At 30.6% G+C, this 22,637-nt stretch overlaps 2 protein-coding genes across 2 annotated transcripts; one reads left to right on the forward strand and one right to left on the reverse strand.

The window, feature by feature from the left end:
• Positions 1–1,510: 1,510 nt before the first annotated feature.
• Positions 1,511–5,532, reverse strand: Spase22-23 (Signal peptidase complex subunit Spase22-23). The gene is made up of 3 exons (XM_088236895.1): positions 5,267–5,532; positions 4,923–5,189; positions 1,511–1,883 (listed from the first exon to the last, which is right to left on the reverse strand). The coding sequence occupies exons 1-3, from the start codon at positions 5,407–5,409 to the stop codon at positions 1,754–1,756; spliced, it is 540 nt and encodes a 179-aa protein (XP_088093021.1). The 5' UTR covers positions 5,410–5,532; the 3' UTR covers positions 1,511–1,753.
• A 3,573-nt stretch (positions 5,533–9,105) lies between these two features.
• LOC148274608 (uncharacterized) lies at positions 9,106–19,089 on the forward strand. The gene is made up of 4 exons (XM_088236897.1): positions 9,106–9,268; positions 12,205–12,366; positions 14,018–14,134; positions 17,343–19,089. Exons 1-4 carry the CDS (start codon positions 9,214–9,216, stop codon positions 17,567–17,569), a joined length of 561 nt encoding a protein of 186 aa, XP_088093023.1. The 5' UTR covers positions 9,106–9,213; the 3' UTR covers positions 17,570–19,089.
• Positions 19,090–22,637: the final 3,548 nt, after the last annotated feature.

The following is a 22,637-nucleotide window of genomic DNA, read 5'->3' on the forward strand; positions in this document are numbered from 1 at the left end:
TTATGGTCAAGTAGAACCTCGAGATCCCGCATCTCATTAACTTTAGTAAGTACTTGATAGCCAAGGCAATAATTATGGATAATTTTGAAGTTGTTTCTTGAAAATGTGAGCACAGAGCATTTTTTAATATTCAATTTTAGTAAGTTTTGTTTACAATATACATTTAATCTATTGAGTTCCTCGTTCTATTCCTTATCATGTTCCTCACCTTATTTTTGTAATGCAAGCCCCTTATATGAGGTGTATTCAGAAAGTAAGTCCTGTTTGTGTTTCTTGCCATTGTAACACTGCAATTGCAGTTTCGCGCACTTGTACTTCCCCTGACATATTGAGGAGTTGACGCCATTATAAGTTAGCTGACCGTTGTGTGAAAGAACTTCTGGATGTTAGAATCTATAAAGGGGCCGACATTTATAGTCACCACAAGTTAGTCCTTGCTAAGATCTGGCTGCAGGTAAACATTCTTCCAAGACCTCGGAAAAAGATAGTTAACGTGGAGAAAGTAAAGTCTGATGACATGCAACGGAGATTTGAGAACCTGGGTCAAGTCAACGCATTAATCTGATTGACGACCGACCCCCGCTACAGACTTTATTGAAGTGGAGTGGGGAAATCTCAAATCAGCACTTGTTTTTTCAGCTAATGAAATACAAGGCCAGGAGATACAAAACAGGAGAGAAGAGCCATTTGGATTTTGGATTGTATATACATGGGAGAAAACAGTGGAACACACCAAACTTAAAGCACTGAGAGATAGTGAAGATGGCCTTAAACAAGTGGACACCCATAGAGATGACTATAGGCGCCAGGATCATTAAGTTAAATTTTCTGCAAGACTTGACATTTTCATCTAGACTAGGCATCTAGGGAGCAGAGTTGATGAAAAGAACATTAAAACAGTCCACATTCATCAACAGATCTGTGAGGTGTACAGGGAACATGCAACAAGTGATAAGAAGATGGGTGAAACATTTTAATGAAGGTTGTGTAATGTGCACAATGACGAACGAAGTGGGCGTCCATCTTTGATTAGTGATGAACTGGTTCGTGCAATTTAAATAAAAAATTAAAGAAACACTGAATGCATAGAATTAGAAAGCTTAACTTGTTCTCATTATGAAATCTCCTCAAATTGCAAGAGCTTGTGCCACGTTTTGACGAATGCATACAAAATGAGGGAGTTGTGTAGAAAAATAGGTTTAAAGATTTCTTCTCAGTATGTACTTGAAACCTGTTAAACGGAACATATTTTCTGGATATAAACAGAATCAGTGAGAAAATAATGTGTCTCATGCTTGTGTAGTGCAAAATATTTTCCAATTTGACGAAATTTAGATTACCATGCCTAGTTACTGATTTAAATATTGTAAGTGTTTTCCTGCTGTGGATTAAGATAATAAATTGTTAACGAATGCTGCTTTGTAATACTTACATAATAATAATACAGGAATGTAAAAATGTGTGCAAAAAAATTGGTCAATAGTTTATTTATGTCAATAAAGTACTCTGCTGTTGTACACCTTTTTATTTTATAAAGATTTTTTAAAGTTTAGATAACAAGGAATAGTAATTCAGTTTGAGCCCACCCAAAGTTCTTGGGCGAAGTATAAAAATACAATACTAGTAGCACTGAATTAACAAGATGTTTGTGGAAAAACCAGACAGTTTGTTCAAACTAAGTAATCACTCTACCCACAAAACGATGTATAAATGGCAATTTTCCATTTATTTTAAACAACAAATTAGTTTTTCATCAAACTCTCGAGTGAGTATATTCAGTGGGAAAACTAAAGGAGTGAGATCCGAAAGAAGATACACTGGGGAGAAGTCCAGCATTTGGTATGATGTTCCACGATAAGGTTAATGTCACATTCTTGTGGCCCCTGTAAACAAAAGTATTTTATATACCGTGAATACAAATTAAATCAATAATATCCATGTAAGCAGAGTTTCAAAAATTAAGCTAAAAAAATACAAACAAACCATCATGCCGTTTCTCCGTAGGGGTAGGCAGAGATGATAAAATGCCACATCACTCTGTCTTTGCATACATACCTCGCTTCCTCTACACATTCATACGTGCACGCACGCCGATTATTTCTACTCTTGACATGTCCATCTACAAGTATATGAAGGACTTGATTGTGCCATGTCTTTCTCGGTCTTCCTTGTTTTCTGCATCTATCAACATTCGCATCGTAGATCCTTTTAGCTGTTTTTTTGCTGTCCATTCGCTCTGCATAGCCAAACCAACGCAGCACCCCTTCTTTTGATGCATGTTTCAGCCTTACATAGATCACAGATTTCCACATTTGTGCACCTATGATACATCATTTTACCACACATTTGCCTGAGAGATCGCATTTCGATAGCATTCAATCTACTTTCATCATTATTTTTCCAATTCCATACTTCGCTCCAATACATTTTCTTTTTATAACAAACTACAACGAACTTCCGCCCAGAATTTTCTCTAACAAATATGAATGCTTTTATTTTTTGATTTTACTGGTTGTTTATCATATGTGTCATTCGTACAATTGTTTTTTAAAAAGTTGTAAATAGTATTTGATATCACATTGAATAAAAAAAATTAAAAATCTAACATAACAAGCATCTCTGCATAGATTTTATTGGAATTTTTTAGGTATTTTATTTTTTATATTCTATTTATACAAAAAATTTGGCCACAATAAATTTTGGCTTAAAAAGGCACTTTTAAACACATGGAAACGTGATCAGCTTAACCGCTTGATGTCAAACTAGCGGCTCGTAAAAACTGCTGAGCATTTTGCCTGTGTGCACTGATTTTTGAGCCTTTATTTGCATCATAATTTTTACGTAAAAAAGGAACATAATCACCGATGGATTGCAATTCTTGGTTGGCCTCTATATAAACTGCATATTGATGTGCTTTTAACTCTGCAATAATATCTATATAAGATTATCGCATGACATTCTTAAGAATTAATAGATTAATCACAACTAAAATTTTATACTTCGACTACTAATAAAACAAAGACTGCATCCTAAAGTGTATTTTTTTAAAATAAAAACCATAGTAGGATATACCAACAGACTATTCGAAAAAGTAGTAAAACAGTATGGTATTTATGCAAATACTAAAAAATCTGAAGTCTATGGTGTTTCTTTTTCAAATCAATTGTACGCAGTCATTGTGCTGATTTGTTTTTAAAAATCATAATTTTGCTATCCACCATACTATGTATTATTATATTTCTAAAATCTTCATAAAATTTGCTATAAACTAGCATAAACAATGTATTATATAGTTTTGAAAAAAAACTCATATTGAATTTATTTTGCGAAAGCTACTCTCACGTTTGAATAAAATTATTGAAATACTGACAATGGTGGTGATTTTATTACTTGAATCTATCCCTAAATACAACCAATAATGAAAAAATATTAACATTTATATTTATATTTCTGAAAAAAACACCTTTATTTCACAAAATTGAAAAGCACTAGATGTTAAATTTGCGATCTGTTGATTAGGGCACTGTTATTTATATTTTTTTTTTCTTCAATTTACTGAAATCTATAGTCATATACACAATGATACAGTTATAATAATAGATGATTAATACTAGACTGAAAATGATTTCAAACTTAAAGTTTGTACATAATATCTATGTCTTTGTAAATTTAAAATGAAAATGAAAGTTATGATGACAACGGCATTGCTTGATGACTAATATTCATTAGTTTATTCAAGAAGTAGAATGAAAAATCAATTTTGGGCCCTAAAGCATGGGCAGCCAAAGTTTTAACCACTACGGGTTTAGTTCAAAGCTTCTTATAGTTATTCGTAAACATGCTGCCAAATGGTTATCTATCAAAAGGGAGTGATGTTTTCTTTTGATGGCATTCACTGCAGAAAATGTAGATTTGCATAGGTAAGTGAATCGATTTTTTTTTTTAAATACACCGCACATCTGCACTAAGTCAATTTCTAAAATAAATCGCATAAGATAGGCGGGCGTCTAGGAATTGATATGCGGTCAACTGGCCGACCACGGTCGACACATTGACCACCCGTGCCCTGAAGTGTACAATAACAAGGAAAATAAGTCAAATTCCGCTTGAAGATTTCGAAGAGCAGATTTTAGCTCCGGCAGTTGACGTGTACCAAAATCGACAGCTGAGATCTATGTTCCGGCATTTTAGCGGTTAATCAATTAAATTTGAGCAATCCTTGCTGATATCCTCTTCTGGGAAGGGCTGAGAGATTTTTTTTACAGTAAAAATAATGCTTAATATTTTGAGAATATAATAGAATATCTTAAATATGAAAACCAAGAAAAAAAATCCAAGGAAAGATTACTTATGTTATTTGCATGTTTAAATAAAAACAATGGACATTTCTATGTTCTTCTAAATGTCTAAAGGAGGATGATAAGACACCGCATACGAGCCCATTGCAGGTAAATTGAACTGACTGACAGAGTTTTCTGGAGTTTGGGGTTTCCATAGCTTATATTACATTTCTGTAAACAGGATATAATCCAAAATCCTTTTATTCTGGTTCTTTATGAATAAAACATCTATGTTAATTATATTTATCAAAATAGTTCACCAAAAAGCTCACAGAGCCACTTTGAATACAAAAGTTTGACCATATTGTCAGTTGGTTCCCTTCACATGCAATGGGCTTGTATTTTTTATTCAAGTTAGGGTTCATTTTTGTAGGATTAAGGTGAAATATTTAATCTTGGTTAGAACCGCTATTTAGAATATTTTTTATTACAATGACATACTCGAATGCGTAGTTTATATTATATCTGTTAATTCTGAGTTCCTTTTAAAACATGGTGAGTATAAAAATAATTTGCGCACTGGCAAAAAAATGTTTACAATATTATTTATGTACAGAAGGCGACAGATAAGCTAAAACTTACTTTAAACCATTTCCATCATCCCAGAAATAGTATTTTGTATTCATATTTTTGAAATCTAAAATTGCATTTTCTCCCCTAAGAATAATTTTGTCCCATAAGACAACTTGATTCAATTCATTGGTAGGAGTACTGTATTCAGCAGTTAGATATAAAAATAATTGTTTAACATTCCAGTTAAATAGGTGAGATAAGTCTGTTTTCATATCAAATGTAAGGAAACCGAGATCGTTCTTTTCCCTAGATGCTCCGTAGTCGGGTACGTTTTTTCTGTAAAATAATAATGATTTAATTAAAGAACGCTAAAAATTTAACAGCAACGCAAAGCAATGTAAATTTATACTTACACGACAACTTTCGCTATGTTCATCGAAGCATCAGTCCTATAATCGATGAAAACAGTGGATATAAAACAGAAAAATGTTAAACATGCTAATACACTTAAAGTATATGCAAGAATCCCATTTCCCCGGGTTAAAAAGTTGTGCATTTTAGCGGATTTATTTAATAATTTAGGAAATTAAATTGTTAATCCATCGATATACAGGCCGGCCAGATGCAAAACGGACACGTCAGGAAAATGTCAAAACGCATCAGAAGAACCACAAACAATACCGCTTGATCCATAGATATTTGACTTAAAAGATTCAAGTAACCATAAACATGTATATTTTGTAGGCGATCAGTGCACTAAAAATACAAGAAATAAGTTCTAAACAAAATTCAAATAAAATTTTAAAAATGTTTATTTTAAAAATTTACACTTTATTTTACACAATGATAACAAAAACAATAAAAGTAATGATATTAAAAACGCAGTTTTTACAGATGAGAAATCATAATATCGGTTTGTGGTCCCGTGGCTAGTGTTTCGGACTCACGGATCGAAGGTCCGTGGTTCAAATCCCACTCTACCCCAACTTGATTCCCATTTTCTAATAGTGAGTTATTTACAACTCGTTGAAAATGGCCCTCAAAATTAAATATTTGCGTAAATTATAAAAACGCAAATATTTCTTTAAAAAAAAATACATATCATAATCATAATCATAATATGCATTACAATTGAACTATCCGTTTTTACACCGATGCCTAATTAAGTGCTTACGGAAGTCCGTACTATTACATTATTTAAAAATTATAACACAATTAATAACTCCCCTCAGAATATTAACTGCGATAGCAAATTTTTAAATCTTTCTAGTAACACTGCTTTAGAAAGATTCTACCATATCTTAAGGGAAATTATATTTGTAAATATTCCCACGAGAGAACGCAAAGCAAATAACTCGTATCCTATGGTACAGTCCAGCGTTAATTAAACTGACCAAAGAAAAATACAAAATTTTCAAAAAACTAAAGAAATTTAATAACCCCCTTGATATAATTGAATTTAATATTCTGCGCGCAAGACAAAAACAAACGGCAAAAGATTGCCTAAAAAGTTTTGTAAATGACTCTGAGATTAAAATTAGTAAAAATCCAAAGCAGTTTTGGAATTTTGTTAAGAGTAAAAACAAAAGTCATGGTTTGCCGCAATTTATGGTTCTTGATGATATTACAACGGACAATCCCAGTGATATTTGTGAATTATTTTCAAAGCATTTTGTTACTTCCTTCAATCGTTGCACCCCCAACACATTATTATTTCATACAAACATACAAATTGATGATCATGTCAACATATCTTCTATTTCAATTGCAAAAAGGATGATTCAATAATCATGATCAATGTCATAAAAGTTTGTCTAATAGTTACAAGTGGAGGTAGTGAAAACATATCTTCATATTGCATTAAAATGTGTTGTTATGAAATTGCCAAACCATTATTTCTACTATTTCAATTATTATTAAGTGAAGGCATATTTCCCGATATGTGGAAAAGCGCCTTTATTACACCTATATATAAATCTGATTCCAAAAATTATATAAAAAATTATACTCCAATCTCAAAATTAACTATTGTAAAAAAACTTTTTGAAAAAATAGTCTATAGTCAACTTTATAATGCTGTAAAAAAAATTATTATCGAGAACCAAAATAGTTTTGTAAAATTTAGATCCGTCACTTCTAATCTTGTTGTATTCTTAGAATCTGTTTTAAAAGCAATTCAGAGGTCTTTGACACTGTTCGCATGGTATATTACTCAATAAATTATGGAATTTGGGTATCCACGGTAATCTGCATGAGTGGCTGACGTCTTACCTTAATAATAGACTACAATCAGTAATCGTAAACGGGTTTAGTTCCGATGTTGTAAATGTACCCTCAGGCGTTCCACAAGGATTGCATTTGGGGCCATTACTATTTATAATTTTTATCAATGACATTGGTAAGTGCTTTAAATTTGCAAATATTTTACTTTTTGCTTATGACATGAAAATATATTTAAAAATAAAATCTAATTTAGACTGTGTCGAACTCCAAGAATATCTCAATATGTTAAATTTATATTGTAAACAAAACTTACTAAAATTTAATATTAAAAAAATGCTCTGTGCTCACACTTTCATGGAACAACTTTAAAATCATCCATAATTATTGCCTTGACTATCAAGTACTTACTAAAGTTAATGAGATGTGGAATCTCGGGGTTCTACTTGACAATAAGTTAACGTTTGAGGCACATGTTAACTCAATTGTGAAAAAATCAAACCAAATGTTGGGTTTCCTCTTCCGTATAGGGAGAGAATTCAATCATGCGCGCACTCTTAGAATTTTTTACTTTACATATGTTCGAAGTCAATTAGAATTCGCATCTCCCGCTTAAAGCCCTCAATACAAAAAATACATTAACCGAATTGAATCTATACAATCGAAATGTATATCGTATTGCAATTTTAGACGGTTGACTCAGAATACAGGCCCAGATGAATTTACAAACTTACCCAACTCTCCAAACTACAGGAACATGGCTGACGCCATTTTTATGTATAAAACTTCAAATAACATGATAAATTGCCGTAAGATTCTATCACTTATTAATTTTAGAGTCCCAGTAACGCAGACCAGAAACCAATCTCTTTTTACAATTTATAAATGTTCCACTAAATATTTTTGAAATTCATTTGTAAATAGAACCTGCAATATGTGTAATCATGAACTAAATTGTATTAATATAAAGAACATATCTTTAACTTCCATTAAAAATTAATTTTCCAAAAATAATTCAAGTTACGATGTTGCCGCCTTGAATCCGCAGCCTATATTATGCAGGTTATGTGCAATTCTCAATGTAGGCACATAATAAATATACACTGTATGGTCAACTATAGTTGTATTATATATTATAATGTGCAACTGTATGACCAATATCTTCTCCGTTGCTCTCTATCCCTGAATATATATAAGTTTTATAGTGAGAAGATCTTTTAATATAATTATGTATCCCCGTACTGCGGGCCAACTGTTTGTGACACCTGATTTTTATAATCCGAATCATTTCTATTAAACTTATATGTTATTCTTATTTATATATTATGTAGGTGCATATAATATGCGTTTGTGTGTTCGTTTTGAATCAACGTTCGCGTATTGTCAAACCTTATTTTATTGTTGTCATTATTTCGTATTTACTGCATTTTGTGGTTACCTACTGTATTGTATAGGACTCGTCGCACATTATTCATTCGATGTGTATCAGTTAAATTTAAAAAATAAAATGCTTTTTTTTTCAGAATACGGTTTTGAAATTTAACATACTTAAAAAAAAAAAAACAATTTATATTATTTCGTCATTTGAATTTTAACGAAAAGATAAGGCCCGATGACGCTTCCAGCGTAAACACCAGCTCATACAGTAATTTTGAGCGAGTGCAATGGCCCTTCGTGGATTATACGCGGATTTTCTGTTTACCTCACAAATGTCAAAGCAGAACTGACATTTGCCGTCATATGCAAAAATTATAGCATTAGCGACTTTTGATTAAAAACTACTATAAGCTGCACATAATCGCTTGCATGGACGATTCGCCCTGCTTTATAATATATCCTTAGGTATTATAAAAATAACATTTTTGTTTTTTACTATCTAAATTTTACGTCAGAAAATTGATAATAGTTTGTTATCAATGTTATAATTATCAGCAAAAATAATTATTCCAAAATGATATCTAAAGATTATGAATTCTAAGGATAAATCATGAAAATTTGCGATACCGCATTGATAATACATTCCAATATACAAAGCAATTAGTTTACAGTTAAGTGTCACCTCACAAATGTTGTTTTTTAGACTATATTTTAATAAAAAATAATATTTACAAGTTATTTTCATGTTTAAAATATTTTAAACATGTGCAGTGTAAAAGTGAATACTTTTATTTATATTTTTATTGCAATATTCACGTGTAAGTATTTTCCAGACAAACAAATATGAATATGCAACAAAATAATATTATTAAATAACCTAACGTGTTCCCTTCATTCCGTGTCCGGGCAGATGAAGAGTACCTACGTTTCTGTGTGTGAAATAGAACCAGAACCTTGGACGAGCATTTTCGAATAAATTTCTACTTTCTGGTCAAAATCTTGAAAACGAAAATCGAATGGAGATAAGCCCGCATCGTAGAGTAACTAGTGATTAGCGCGGTCGTCGACTATGCTTGTGATCCCGAGTTAGATTCCTGGCAGGGTCAACTTCACTGTTCCTGAACTGGCACCTGAAACGTAGGGCCGATCACGTTACCTTCATATAACAGAAAATCGAAAAATGCTGCATTTGGCGTATCAATGCAAAGCCCTATTCAACACATAGTGGGGAAACGTACCGGTGTTCAATTCAACAAAAAAATTACTAATTTTTGTTTGCTTATCGAATAAATTTGTATGTACTATTAAATTGTATATTTTCTGTATGAAGGTTTAAATTAAAAAACCATAATAATAATTTAGAGAAAGGTTTCGGTCCCGTCGGTAGTGTAGCGGGCTCCTGAGCAGGAGGTCCGAAGTTCGTATCCTGCTATACCACAACTTTTTTCGCATTTTCTAACACGGTTACACGGTTATTTACATTATGGCTCCAAAATTGAAATATTTGGGTAAATTATAAGAACGCAAATATTATTTTTTGCTAAAGCTTAACACCTTCGATTACAAACGGAAAAAAATCAAACTGCGACGTAACTTGAAGTGAAAAAACTGATGATTAAAAATGAAAAATAATGTAATAGCTCCTTGCTAAAGTTACTAGTAATCTACTCAACTACAATAAAACGCTAATGAGGAACTTAAGCCCTACGGCAAATGAAATACAATAAATGTTTTCTTAAAATTGGAGCATTACATTTTACGGCAAAGTTTCTTGACAATGTACGAAATTAAAAATAAATAAAAACGAACTACTTTTAGCGACATCACTCGTTCATACTAATCAACTAATGATAAGAGAGTTATGGAAGATTTCCTGCTTGCCGTCAATGGACCAATGGGCAGAACTGATGAAGAATAAGCGGAAGAGAACCTCTGACGCGGAGTTATTTCAGAAATTCAAAACTTTAAAAATCATAGTGCTGATAATACGATACATAAAGACTCGCCTAGTTAAAAAGTATTTTAAATGCATATTTAAAAAAAAAAACAATGAACTTCATCAAAGGCTGCATTAATGAGTGACACACGTTATCCGGATAAGCAGAAATCCGGATAATTTGATTCACCGTTAAATTGGCAATGTTTTGAAAGAAAACGCAAAATTTACTCAGACTTACAAACTTACTAAGATCACTTTTTATTGCCTTTGAAATAATAAAGCGAATTAGAATCACATTATTAACTTTCTTAAGTCCAGAAAAGTTAATTGCTATGACGAAGAAACTTGTTGACAAGCGTTTATTTGTTATTATAACATCTCCTTTATTTTTGATTTCCTGATATCGATCCGGATATTTGGCAGTCCAGATGACTGAAATTCGAATAAATGGAAGTTTACATGTTAAATCATTAGATTTGACATATGAAATTCCAACACAACAACAACAACAATATTTATTAATTTGACAATCTTTGTAAAAATTAGGTAACTTTACACAAAAAAGAAAGTAGATATGTATCAAAATGAAAAAAAATGCATAAAAAATGTACAAACAACGTATGTGATAATTTACTTTTTTGTCAGCATGTTTTTTGATTCAATCCTATATTAAAAATGATTAAAAAATCATTCAAATCAATTCCATTTTCTAATAGTGAGTTATTTACAACTCGTTGAAAATGGCCCTCAAAATTAAATATTTGGGTAAATCATAAGAACGCAAATATTTATTTTTCTATTAAAAAAAAAAAAAATGAAAAGACACATTAAAAAAATATATAATGTAAATTAAAATTTATATTTTTAATTTATAATTAAAACTGTAACCTCCAAAAAAAGAGATAAGCTCTTGTTTTTGGAAAGTGACTTACACACACTGTTATAGTTATTAAGCAATTTGAAGTTACGTAATTTTGATTATAGATGAGCAAAAAATTATACGAAATAAAGAAAAAAGCAGAGAATATTAAAACGGGTTCAAAATATTTCTTTAAATTTACTTTGAATTTATTTAGTGATAAAATAGTTTATAGTTAATTGTGGCGATAATTGTAATTTTTGATTTCTTTAAAAAAAAACGATTTTGACCATGACTAGTTTGGAATTTAGGAATTTTGATATTAATTTGGTTTCTGATTGATTTATTAAACTCAAATTCGTTTATTTTTTCTTCTTTGACAATTTTTATAATAGAATTTATTTTGTAAATAGTGAATACTGTATGAACTTTTGAGGATTTACTGGGTGTTCTTAAAACCCTGTCATATCCAAAACCATGATGATCAGTATAGGCAAGAAGACATATTAGCATATTAAAAAAAATATTTAGAACAAAGAAATTTTTTTTAAATTAAATATTAAAAAAAACAAATGGTTGGTTACTTCTGCAGGGTAGACGTGAGGAAAGCGCGGTGCAGTATCAGATTCCTTCCTCCCTCTCTTCACTTCTCCCCTGCAGAAGTAAGCAACCATTTGCTTTTTTTTTTTGTTGATTTTTTCGTTCTAAATAATAATTTTTATGTGCCTAAATGTCTTCTTGCTCATACTGATTATCGTGGTTTCGGATGTGACAGGGTTTAATGCACAACTTCTTTATAGATTTTCTGCATTGAATGTTAAAAATTGTTACATAGATACCTGTTATAGTTAGAAAGTAATATTTTTAAACCCATCATTTATTATTTCTCCTTGTAAAAACGGATCAGTTATATTTCTTCTATCTAAAGGAAGTGATTATTTTTTAATGTGTTTTAGCATGTGTTTTGGCGCAGAAGAATTCAACCAAAAAATACTGTTACAATTTCACTTGGATTGGTCCTATGTACAGTAATGACACAACTATCAACAACGCGACATGCGATGACTTTACCATGCTAAATGAAAACGTTCCATGCAGATATCCATTGGTCATAACATGTAACTAGTTATTTTTTAATACATTATCATAACTAAAGCCCGTATTATTAGTATTATATTTTTTATTTATTTATTTAATTTTACAATACGCCCAAGGGGCATTTACAAAAAATATACAGGTAAGAACAAAACAAAGTAAGTAAAAATTTTAAAAATGAAAAAACGCTTTTTAGTATACATGTAAGAATAATAAAAAGCATACTGCTATACAAAATGAAAAGTGAAACTTTACATGGTAAAAAAGAAAAACATATGGATATAAGAAAAGTGATTGAATTAAAAAGCAAATTGTAAAGAATTTAAACAAAAATATATTTATATATATATAAATATATATTGGAAATTCAATGCTTGTTTTTTAAAATTACAGATTTTCTTTAAAAATGACGTAAATCTTAAATGGAATAGAAATCGAATTCGTTCAATATTTATTTATTGTACAGTTTTTATGAATATTTACAGCCAAAAAGCTTCCTAAGAACAAATTATGGCAACACAAATAGTATCTCAAGAGAAAATTCGTGAAATGGAACGCAGTGATACTTTTTGATAAAAAAATTACAGTAAAACGTGTTTTTTTGGCACCCTTCAAAGCTGTAGTCTGATTAATGGTCAGGAAATAATATGATTTTCCCATTTTACTTACTTTACTTTTCGTGTGGCTTCGATACTGGTATCTTCTTCGCCAATATGGGTTGCCCCTAGAGGCCTAGAGCCTTGGCTCCAGTCCACCGCCTCTGGCCACGCTTCTTGGAAGTCTTGAAGGGTATCCATAAATTTCTTGAGCTGGCAGTCCTGCAATATGTGTCTCACCGTTTGCCCATCTCCACATTCACAATCAGAGTTCTCCCACTTCACCCATTCCTAGAGTAAGTGTTTACAGCAGCCCTTCTCTGTTCTCACTCTGTTTTGCTGTTTAATAAACATGAGATAAAAACAATAATTTCCAATAAAAAATATGCTTTCGACGACAGAATATGCCTCTTAAGATTTAGACTGAACTTAGATAAATAATATATTCATAATTCATAAACATTATAAGCAGTCGAGTAAATTTGTTTTTGAGATTTGAAGATAATAAATTAAGTGGAAACGTTTTTTAAAGAAAAAAAACTTAAATTGTGCTTTAAAAATAATATAAACATTGTAATTCATCACATACTATGTGATATATATTTAAAATTCTTGGTTAAAACGACATTTAATTTTTTTTTTGTATTTTAAACAGTTTTTTTTTCCCTTTTTAGGAATAATATTTTGTTGTAAAAAATTACTAGAGTATGTTTTTAGCAACATTTGGTGTCGTAGAATGGTTTATAAGATTATCCTTGGTTCCTTATTGCTTAAAATACCGACATTTACGTTTTAAAATTTTCACTTATTCTGGAACTAATTTTAAACAAACCGTCTACGTGAACCAAATAATGACCTTAGCTCTTTAAATAGTGACGCAAATAATATCGAATAAATTTGCTTCTAAATTTTCACCTCAATAACATCTTTTTATCATCTATAAGAATTTTAATGAACTATTTGTGGCTAAATTACCTACTCTATTGTATTGGACCTACGGTATTGGAATGAATAAGGAGGAAGATATTTTAGTAAAAATCATTAATGAAGTATTTATCATATTTTTATAAATTTTCAGATGACGGTACATATCCGGATATTGACTACATATACGAAAATCATTTCGATGATGCAACTTGTCTTTTAACGGCATCACAAGTTTGCGCTTCTTACACATACAGCTTCAATGGATTTAGTAAGTATAAAAACAAATTTAAAAAGAGTATTATTTTTAATTCAATAAACAACTATAAAAAAATCTCAATATATACTTCAATGGCGAAAACACAATTAAGTGTCTAGTTTCTAGCCCTAATCTCTGTTCTCTTGAAAATAATTTATTTTTTATACACTCTTCATTTTAATAAAAAGATTTGGAAATGTATTCAAAAGTCTCATTTTTAAATCAGACTAAATTATAAATAAAATATACGACATGGAAAAAACAATAGCAAAATTGAATGACAACTGGGCCCCAACTACAATGAGAAGTTAACAGAGTTATCTTCGACTCTGTATAAAGCAAAATCGAAATAATGTACGAAAATGAGTAAATTTGTGTGAAAATTTTAAGTGTCTTTGTGGGTAACCAGCAATTGAACTATTTTTCATACAGAAAACATAATTTTAATTTACAGATAAAATTAACAATAACTGTTCACTTCGCATTGTAATTTTGAATACTGGCCCTGAAATGGCTCAAAATTAGACAACGCGCGGTAAATATATTATCAGACCCTTTCACTTACGTTCACTGTAGTCCATGGTAAAGTTAGGGAAGAGTTAGGACGCTCGAGCTCCACTATATGGTTTTTGAAATGCGTATTGAAACAAAAAATAAACAATATTTTTTATTTTATTGATTGTTGATTAGAAATTTCTATTTGGCAATAAACCCGTTAATCAAATACGATACTAAAGATAGTCAAATAAATCAAATAATAATATTTACACATATATATAATACAATATATATACACATTGTAATTGTTTTCATAGGAAAAAGGCGTAGAATTAGCATGCTTATAATTATAGTTTCAATTGACTACTAATATAATTTTGTACTAGACAGCTAATCAAATAACAATGTACTTATTGTATAATATGTAGAAAAGATGCTAATTTATTTGTCAATAAAGATGTGATCTACAATTATCACTTTAATTATTTTGTTTGATTTTGAAAGAAACGTACTTGCCGAATGCTAAGAATCTTTTTACTAATTTCATAAGAGTAAAATGGTTTCTTCCCATTTCTTATATAATTCTGTCATTGTAAATATACAAATTATTGCAGTTTTCTCAGAAGTTATTTCAATTTACCTCGGCGAGTCAATTTGTAACCCAATTATTTATTAATTGACTGCATATTTTTATGGTTCTTGATTTCTTATAAAATATACATGTTGAAACATATTAAATTTACTAATTTATGACTAATTTATTTGATTCATTGACGGATGTTTGTTATCTATATTAAAAATCGTTTTTATCAAAGATCTTTGATAAATCATTTTCAATTAAAAATACGAAAATAATCCAAATAAATTCGCAGTCAACAATGTTTGATAATGTCCAAATGCTTGCAGACTGGCTGGATTTCAATTTGAAATTCGCAGTCGACTAAATAAGGTACAACAGTTTTTCTTGAGTCATATTGATTTGTTTGAAAATACATAGTCTAACAAAGAATCAAGAGCCCTCTGATAAAAAAAATATAGATAATGTAGTAATATTACTGTCCTGTATTTTCTCAAAAGTAGGATTATTACTGTTTGCGTTCCTTAGGTTTAAAACATATAAACATATGTATATAATATATTAATAAATCAAATAAAAAATACAGTTAAACAGATAATGTTCCTTTACTAGGGTGTCCCGTCCCGAGGGAGACATTTTATATAATTTTGAAACACGCCTTATTAAACATAATTAAATCGTAATACCAAAAAAATAATATGTAACTTTTGTATTGTGTTAGTACATGCATATTATGTACATACATATATAAATATAAATATATGTATATAAGTGCTCATATATGTCAATTAATTATGTTTTTTTTTAGTCTTATATTTTTTCAACTCTTACTAGTTAATTTATTTTTGTTTCTATTTTATATTATTTTGAACACTTGCTTAATGAAGGTTTACTTATAAATAAATATTTAAAAAACATTAAACGTTAGTATTACAGCATCAAAAACCAATTACCGAAATGTTTGTTGACAATTTCATTTATCTTCCTTTCAGGGGTGCTATTCTGAACCACCCTCGCGGCACGAGAACAGTTTTTCGAAATACACGAGATAATACGGTCGCGAGAGCGCTTGGAATACCAGCCCTGATCATTGATCATAGTGTATCATTTCGCCCGTCTCAAGAGAGAACACTTTTGATTCCTCGTCATACCACATCACTCTCCAGCAATCCTTTTTTGTTCAAAGTGCTAGACTTTGGAATGAGCTACCTCTTCATACAAAAAATGAACCTTCCTTTGCCACCTTTACGAAATGCCTGAAACATTATGTATATTATGTCATTAGAACGAATAGTTTCATCCGTTACATGAACGGACTGCGCATGCTTAGAACCTTAGAGCAGGTATAATACTCTAAGCTTAGAACCCTATATTCCCTTAATTTTTTACTTTTTTTTCTGGATTCTCTTCCCGTCCCTTTCCAAACTCTTTACTTGACCATACATTCCTCACCATAAATATAATGTGCATAATAAAACTGTTTTATTTGTTTAAATGATTTAATATGCAAAAGCTCGTTCTGCGCACTAAAAACACCCGTAATTCGAAAAAATACATATTTAAACACTTTTTAAAATATATTTTTTTACCAATTGTTACCAGTCTATTTTTGGTTGGTTGGAAAATATTGCTTTTAAAAGTGAATATAGTTTTCTACTTGAATTAAATAAATAATATTTTTTTTTTGCACAGCTCTTGAAGATTATTAAAAGCTTACTTATATCTGTCCTAGACAAACTAACTCTACCATTTTTATTTTATTTTTGATAAAAAGTAAGTTCGAGACGTTTACATTTTTTCCAGTGTTGATAAGATCTTTTAAATAAGACACTCAATCTTAAAGATGTTAGAAATTCATCGAACAAGTTAATATATTTCGCCTACAATATTTTTAACATGATGAATTCTTGGAAGAAACGATTTATCACCAATAAAGGTTTCAGCCATAGGTCACGAAACTCTCAAAAAATCGACAAAGCAAAATATCTAATAAATATTCAATTTTAGGCAGATAGTTAAATCTTACATAGTGTGTGAAGTGATTGTAACTAATCAATCATACCATAAATTACTGTAAATGCCTAAACTTCTCTTTCTCATTAAAATATTCTCTCACTTATGTTTCTTAAACATTTATTTTTCTAGTTGAAAACGTGACCTTCATGTGTACCAAGGTTATGGATCAGAATGACGTAGCTGTGACGTCGGGATGCCACAAGATGAAAACCGGAAGCAGAGAGGTGGACTTATGCGTGTGTAGTCGGGATGGAGGAAGGCCCTGTAATACAGCCTATCAGAATATAATTCCTGGATTATTAGTCATTATACTCACTATGCTTTTGGTAATAAAACAGGAATTAATAAAACAATAATATAACGTTATGATTTTCACATTTTGCAAACAAAAAAAACTACTGTTTTAATTTTTATTGTATTTTTTATGCACGTAATAAATATGGATCCATTCTGCTGAAGCCGTTCTTTCTGTGTTGTTTTAGTTGTTTTTTTGGTTTGATTAATTTTATTATTTATTTACGGACTTATTCACTCGATTTATTTAATTATTTAAATATTTTTTGTGCCATCAATTTGAGAACAGTTATTGGCCGGTTTCTGTCTGTACTGTACTGTCTCTATATTCATGTGATATGTTATTATTATTATTAAAGCTGATTGTAGGTTCCTTAAATAAATTCATAAATGCATACATAATAAATACATAAATAAATAATATATACATAACTTCATAGTAGGTCATAGATATCATTATATTTGTCATTTGAGGATGATAAAAACAATACGTGTAAGACAAAAAAAATAAAATCATTGAAATGAACTTATCAGTGTATCAAATTTTCACAAAAATAGATATGAATTTTTAACTTATTCACATAAAGTATTTTATTTTCCTTTTCATTTAAAAAAAAAACTTATTTATTTTTACGTTTTTAAAGTAACTTATTCCACACTTAAAACTAAAATAAATATGAATTTAACTTTACACAATTCAAAATAATTTTATAACATTTATGTACGTAAATTATAAATCATTAAAAAATTGGGTGTATTTTCCAAGTGAATATTTTCGATAGAATTTTTAAAATTTAAATTGATATTTGTACGATTTTTTGAATTCTTGACTTTTTTCCGCTTCTGTTTTCACCTGTTGTAACCGAATAAAAATCTTATCTCAAGTTAAAAACAAATATTGACGTAATTCTGATATCTTTCATATTTATGTATTTAGAACGGCTTTTATAGTGTCATCCACAACGCATTAAACAGTGGTCAAGTGATTAACTCAAATTATTACATCAAAATCAAAAGCAAACCGAGTTTTCTTATCATGTTTGCCAGCAAATATGTTGCGTGGATCGCCATTATTTTGTTAAGCGCCTCTCTTGTGACTGGGAGACCAGAAGTGTATGAGAGTTCTAGAAGCCTATTCCTAAGACCAGTTCAGCTTATTCAAGCCAAGACCTTCGCCATTAATGCAAGAAGAGCCAAACGCGCTGCAGCAACTTCGAACATTCTCATTTTTCCGCAATACAAAAAATGCCCCGGAAACGCCATAAAAGTAAGGGGACGATGTAGGAAGCCTTTTAAGTGAAAAGTGTTTTTATCGTTGGAAAATGTTGCATAAAATAATACCACATTTATCTTTTTACTTTATAAATTTCTATCTACATGCTTGGATGGGGCAGGATATATATAATATTACAGAGTGATTTTTTAAATGTTTTCTTTGATTCGCCGATAAATAATTTCCGAGACAGTATTTTTTAATGCAAAAGTTACAAATATTGAATTGAAATGTTATACCAAATTACTTAGCATTTGTTTATATTTTCTGTATGTTTATTCAATAGTAATAAATACATTAAAAAAAATACTTAGTGTGTATCCAATATTGATTTCAAAAGTACGTAAATCGAAAGGTAGGTAGGAATGATTATTTACTCACTTTGGACGTGTTTTTCATTAACTTTTTTTGGTTAATCGAAATTAACGCATTATTATAAAACTAAACAAGTGTCCATTGAGTAGTAAGTACAAAGATGACGTAGTTTTCTTTATTTATTATTTTTCAGGTTGTAAAACATTTGCTTATAAATGTAACTTATATTATTTCGTAGTATTTCAATATGCGAATGAAAAAATACTTCCAAAATAAAAATGTTTTATCCAAGACTCCCACCTTTTATGCCAGAAATACAAATGTATGTAGCCTACAGCTTGCTTCAATAGATGCCAGTATAGTATTGATTTTTACCTTTCAAACGGGACATTGCTTTCAAAATAATATAAATTTTTTTAAAATATTACCCCAGGTGTATGATAATACAGCAGAAGTTTTATAAAAATATACCACATACTATTAAATTTTTTGAATTGAAAGATAACTATTACACACATATAGTGATAAAAAAAATTGCGTAAAATTTATTTATACACCTGAAATATTTGTTAACTCTAGTGTGGCGTGGCTGTGATGTCACACTAGTCGACATAGGACAGAAGACTTCATAAATCTCTCTTATTTTTTAAAATGATGAATTTGTATTTTTTGTAATCTTCAAATGAACATTTTCACACCCGATTTGGAAAATAAAATTTGTATAACTATGCTAAATGTTAATACAAAAAATATTTATCCATGCTACGCGAAGAATGCATGTCCGTTAATCCAGCAACACATCTATACAGATACCTTATACAAGAGAGAGCACGAAGATAGAAGTCATAACAAGGAAGACAGAGACGCTATTCTGCGATGGGTGTTGTCTAAAACAGATTCAGTCGGTTGATAACAGTTATGGGGGACGCACGCGCGTAACACGAGCGGCGTATTTGTGATTTTAAATTAATTTTGTTATAACAGGGCTAAATTATATGTTTATTCGCATAAATTAGGAAAAGGCACTATTAAATAGTATTTTTCCATGTTTTTTTTTCAAATGTCTGAACTTTAGAATATTCCGTCTTTTACTAATGGTAACACGATGTTACATCAGCGCGCGCAAAGGAAATATTTACCACAGTATTTTAAGAGTTTTTTTTTTTTTTTTTTTTTTTTTTAATAAAGAAATATTTGCGTTCTTATGATTTACCCAAATATTTAATAATAATAACACATGTATATGGTAGAATATGTAATTTAATAAAAATATTAATAAATAATTTTCCGCTTCGATTAGCAAAAGTTAAAATATATATTCACAAATTATTAAGCATACTATTAAGTTTATTCAAATATGATATGCATATATGAATAATAATGAAGACATCATTGATATTATATAATATTTATTCTCAAACCAATCTTATACAGTGGTTTCTACCCCTCGACAAAATCCGGTTACGGATCTTCATCTTAAATATACATGGACATTGTTTTAGAGAACTTAATATGTTCATCCAAGACGTTGCCTAATATGAAAAGTGTTTCCGAGCAAACATTGTACGTGTTCTCAGTATTAAGTAGTTTAGGTTATGCGAAAACCTCGTACGGGCATTCTGTTGAGACCTCCTTCCGTAGTCGCCTGACCAGAAAGTTGTCAATACTTTCTTGATATAAATTTGTCGGATATCATGTAGCTTTAATAATTTAAATAATGGCATGGTACGTCGGAAGGCACCGAAGCATAACTCTAAGAGTTAGCTTTTGCGTCTTGATTAGGAGGTTCATGACACTTGTCGAGCAAACCGTATGTCGTGGATATGATCCGCGCATAACCTACCGGGTAGGAAACGCGCCGGTTCTCTCTTAATACTCGCATAATGGGTTCTCGAACTCTTTGCAGTAATATGTATGCTAGTACTTTTTCCGGTACACTAAGCAGCGTGATGCCACGATAACTATCTAATCGATCACCCTTTTTATGCAATGCAGTGATCTCCCCGTTCACTCAGTCTTTTGGGCGTTTCTCTTGTTCCCACATTTTGGTCATTGTTTGGTGTAAAGGGCCAGTAATGCCTTTGATGCTGCTTTTGAGATATTTCTGGTGTAAATCGTCAACTTCTGGTGCCGTTTCACTTTTCGAGTACAACACGGTCGTTTTTATTTCAGACATTGTCGGAGGACCGTCAGGAATGCTGACTGCCCGCGGAATGCTTGATACAGTCTCTATGGAAATATCGATGGTGGAAGGAGGGGGCCGATTAAGTACTCTCTGGAAATGACCACGCCATATTTCCTTTACGCGGTCTGTGTCGGATTCGATCGTTTCATCAGAGTTGTTTTACAGATCCTGGGGTGATCGAGCGTTTACCACAGTACTTACGCGTGATTCGAAAAAGTTTCCGTTTGTCATTTCTCAAGCAGCTTGTTCCGCAGTTGCAATTATTAAGTCTAGATGACGGCGTTTATCCAGTCGACCCTAGTGCCTATAGTCATATCTACGGGCGTCCACATGGTTAGAACTATCTTCACTCTCTCAGTGCTTTAAGTTTGATGTGTTTCTCCATTTTCTCCCGTGTACAATCTGAAATCCAAACGGCTCCCGTGTTTCGGCCGAGAATATTGTTCGCGGAAGAAACAAGTGCTGATTTGAGAGTTCCCCACTCCGCTTCAATACGGTCTATAGTGGGGGATTGGTCGTCAATCAGCTGAATGCGTTGACTGACCATGTCTTCAAATCTCTATGTACTAATAATAATAATGATAAAATTTCTAACTTATATAAATTACAAAATAAAAAATAAAAAATAAAAAAATAAAAATATTAATTAAAATCTCCGAAGTATCTGTAATTTTGCTAGTAAAAAATATAAACTACAAAGGGGCGTAGGTATTTGGAAATAATATTATACAAAATTCTACAAAATAATTAAAATTAACTTTATTTATTTATTAATATGTTGCTTCCTTAATTGTTATTCTTCTTTTTAACCTGATGTATATTATACTTATGTTACATTGCTGCACTTGAATGTATTACTAAAAAATGTAAAAGCCCGTAGGGCGTATAAATAAATAAATATACACGGCATGCAGTGCCTTTTACCATACAAATAATACATAGTGTGTAAAAATAAACACTTTAAATAATAAAGATTAAATAAACGAAAAAAAAACATTAAAAGTTTATAGGTACATATTATAACACAGTAGTTTCATACAATGTAGACGCTAACACATTGTGTAAAAAATAAATCATTTAAAGGCATATAAAAATCAAAAAAGTGAATACCATACACTTTTTCATAGTTATTCTAAATTGATGTGACCTGATTAAAATGTTGATAGGAAGTACTTGCTATTATAAATTCAATACAGTGTTAGATATTTCTCAATGTCACTGATTTTTGGGTTAAGTGATACCGACTTTCAGGCTAGTAAGCACTTATCACACTCACGATATATCCATTGTCCTCTTAATGCAAGGTTATCACCAGCCCCTACAATAATAAGGTTATAATGTACACAATCGATTTTTT

This window comes from Micrasema longulum, unplaced genomic scaffold, assembly GCF_059751315.1.
Source record: "Micrasema longulum isolate JH-2025_06_02 unplaced genomic scaffold, ASM5975131v1 h1tg001617l, whole genome shotgun sequence".
Taxonomy (NCBI): Eukaryota; Metazoa; Arthropoda; class Insecta; order Trichoptera; family Brachycentridae; genus Micrasema; species Micrasema longulum.

Coding starts and splice junctions, on each gene's coding strand:
- Spase22-23 (XM_088236895.1), bottom strand. CDS start 5,409: ATGCACAACTTTTTAACCCGGGGAAATGGGATTCTTGCATATACTTTA. Junction 5,190..5,266: donor AACATAGCGAAAGTTGTCGT/GTAAGTATAAAT, acceptor ATTATTTTACAG/AAAAAACGTACCCGACTACG. Junction 1,884..4,922: donor GATGATGGAAATGGTTTAAA/GTAAGTTTTAGC, acceptor TTTTGTTTACAG/GGGCCACAAGAATGTGACAT.
- LOC148274608 (XM_088236897.1), top strand. CDS start 9,214: ATGTGCAGTGTAAAAGTGAATACTTTTATTTATATTTTTATTGCAATA. Junction 9,269..12,204: donor TTTTATTGCAATATTCACGT/GTAAGTATTTTC, acceptor AATGTGTTTTAG/CATGTGTTTTGGCGCAGAAG. Junction 12,367..14,017: donor ATATCCATTGGTCATAACAT/GTAACTAGTTAT, acceptor ATAAATTTTCAG/ATGACGGTACATATCCGGAT.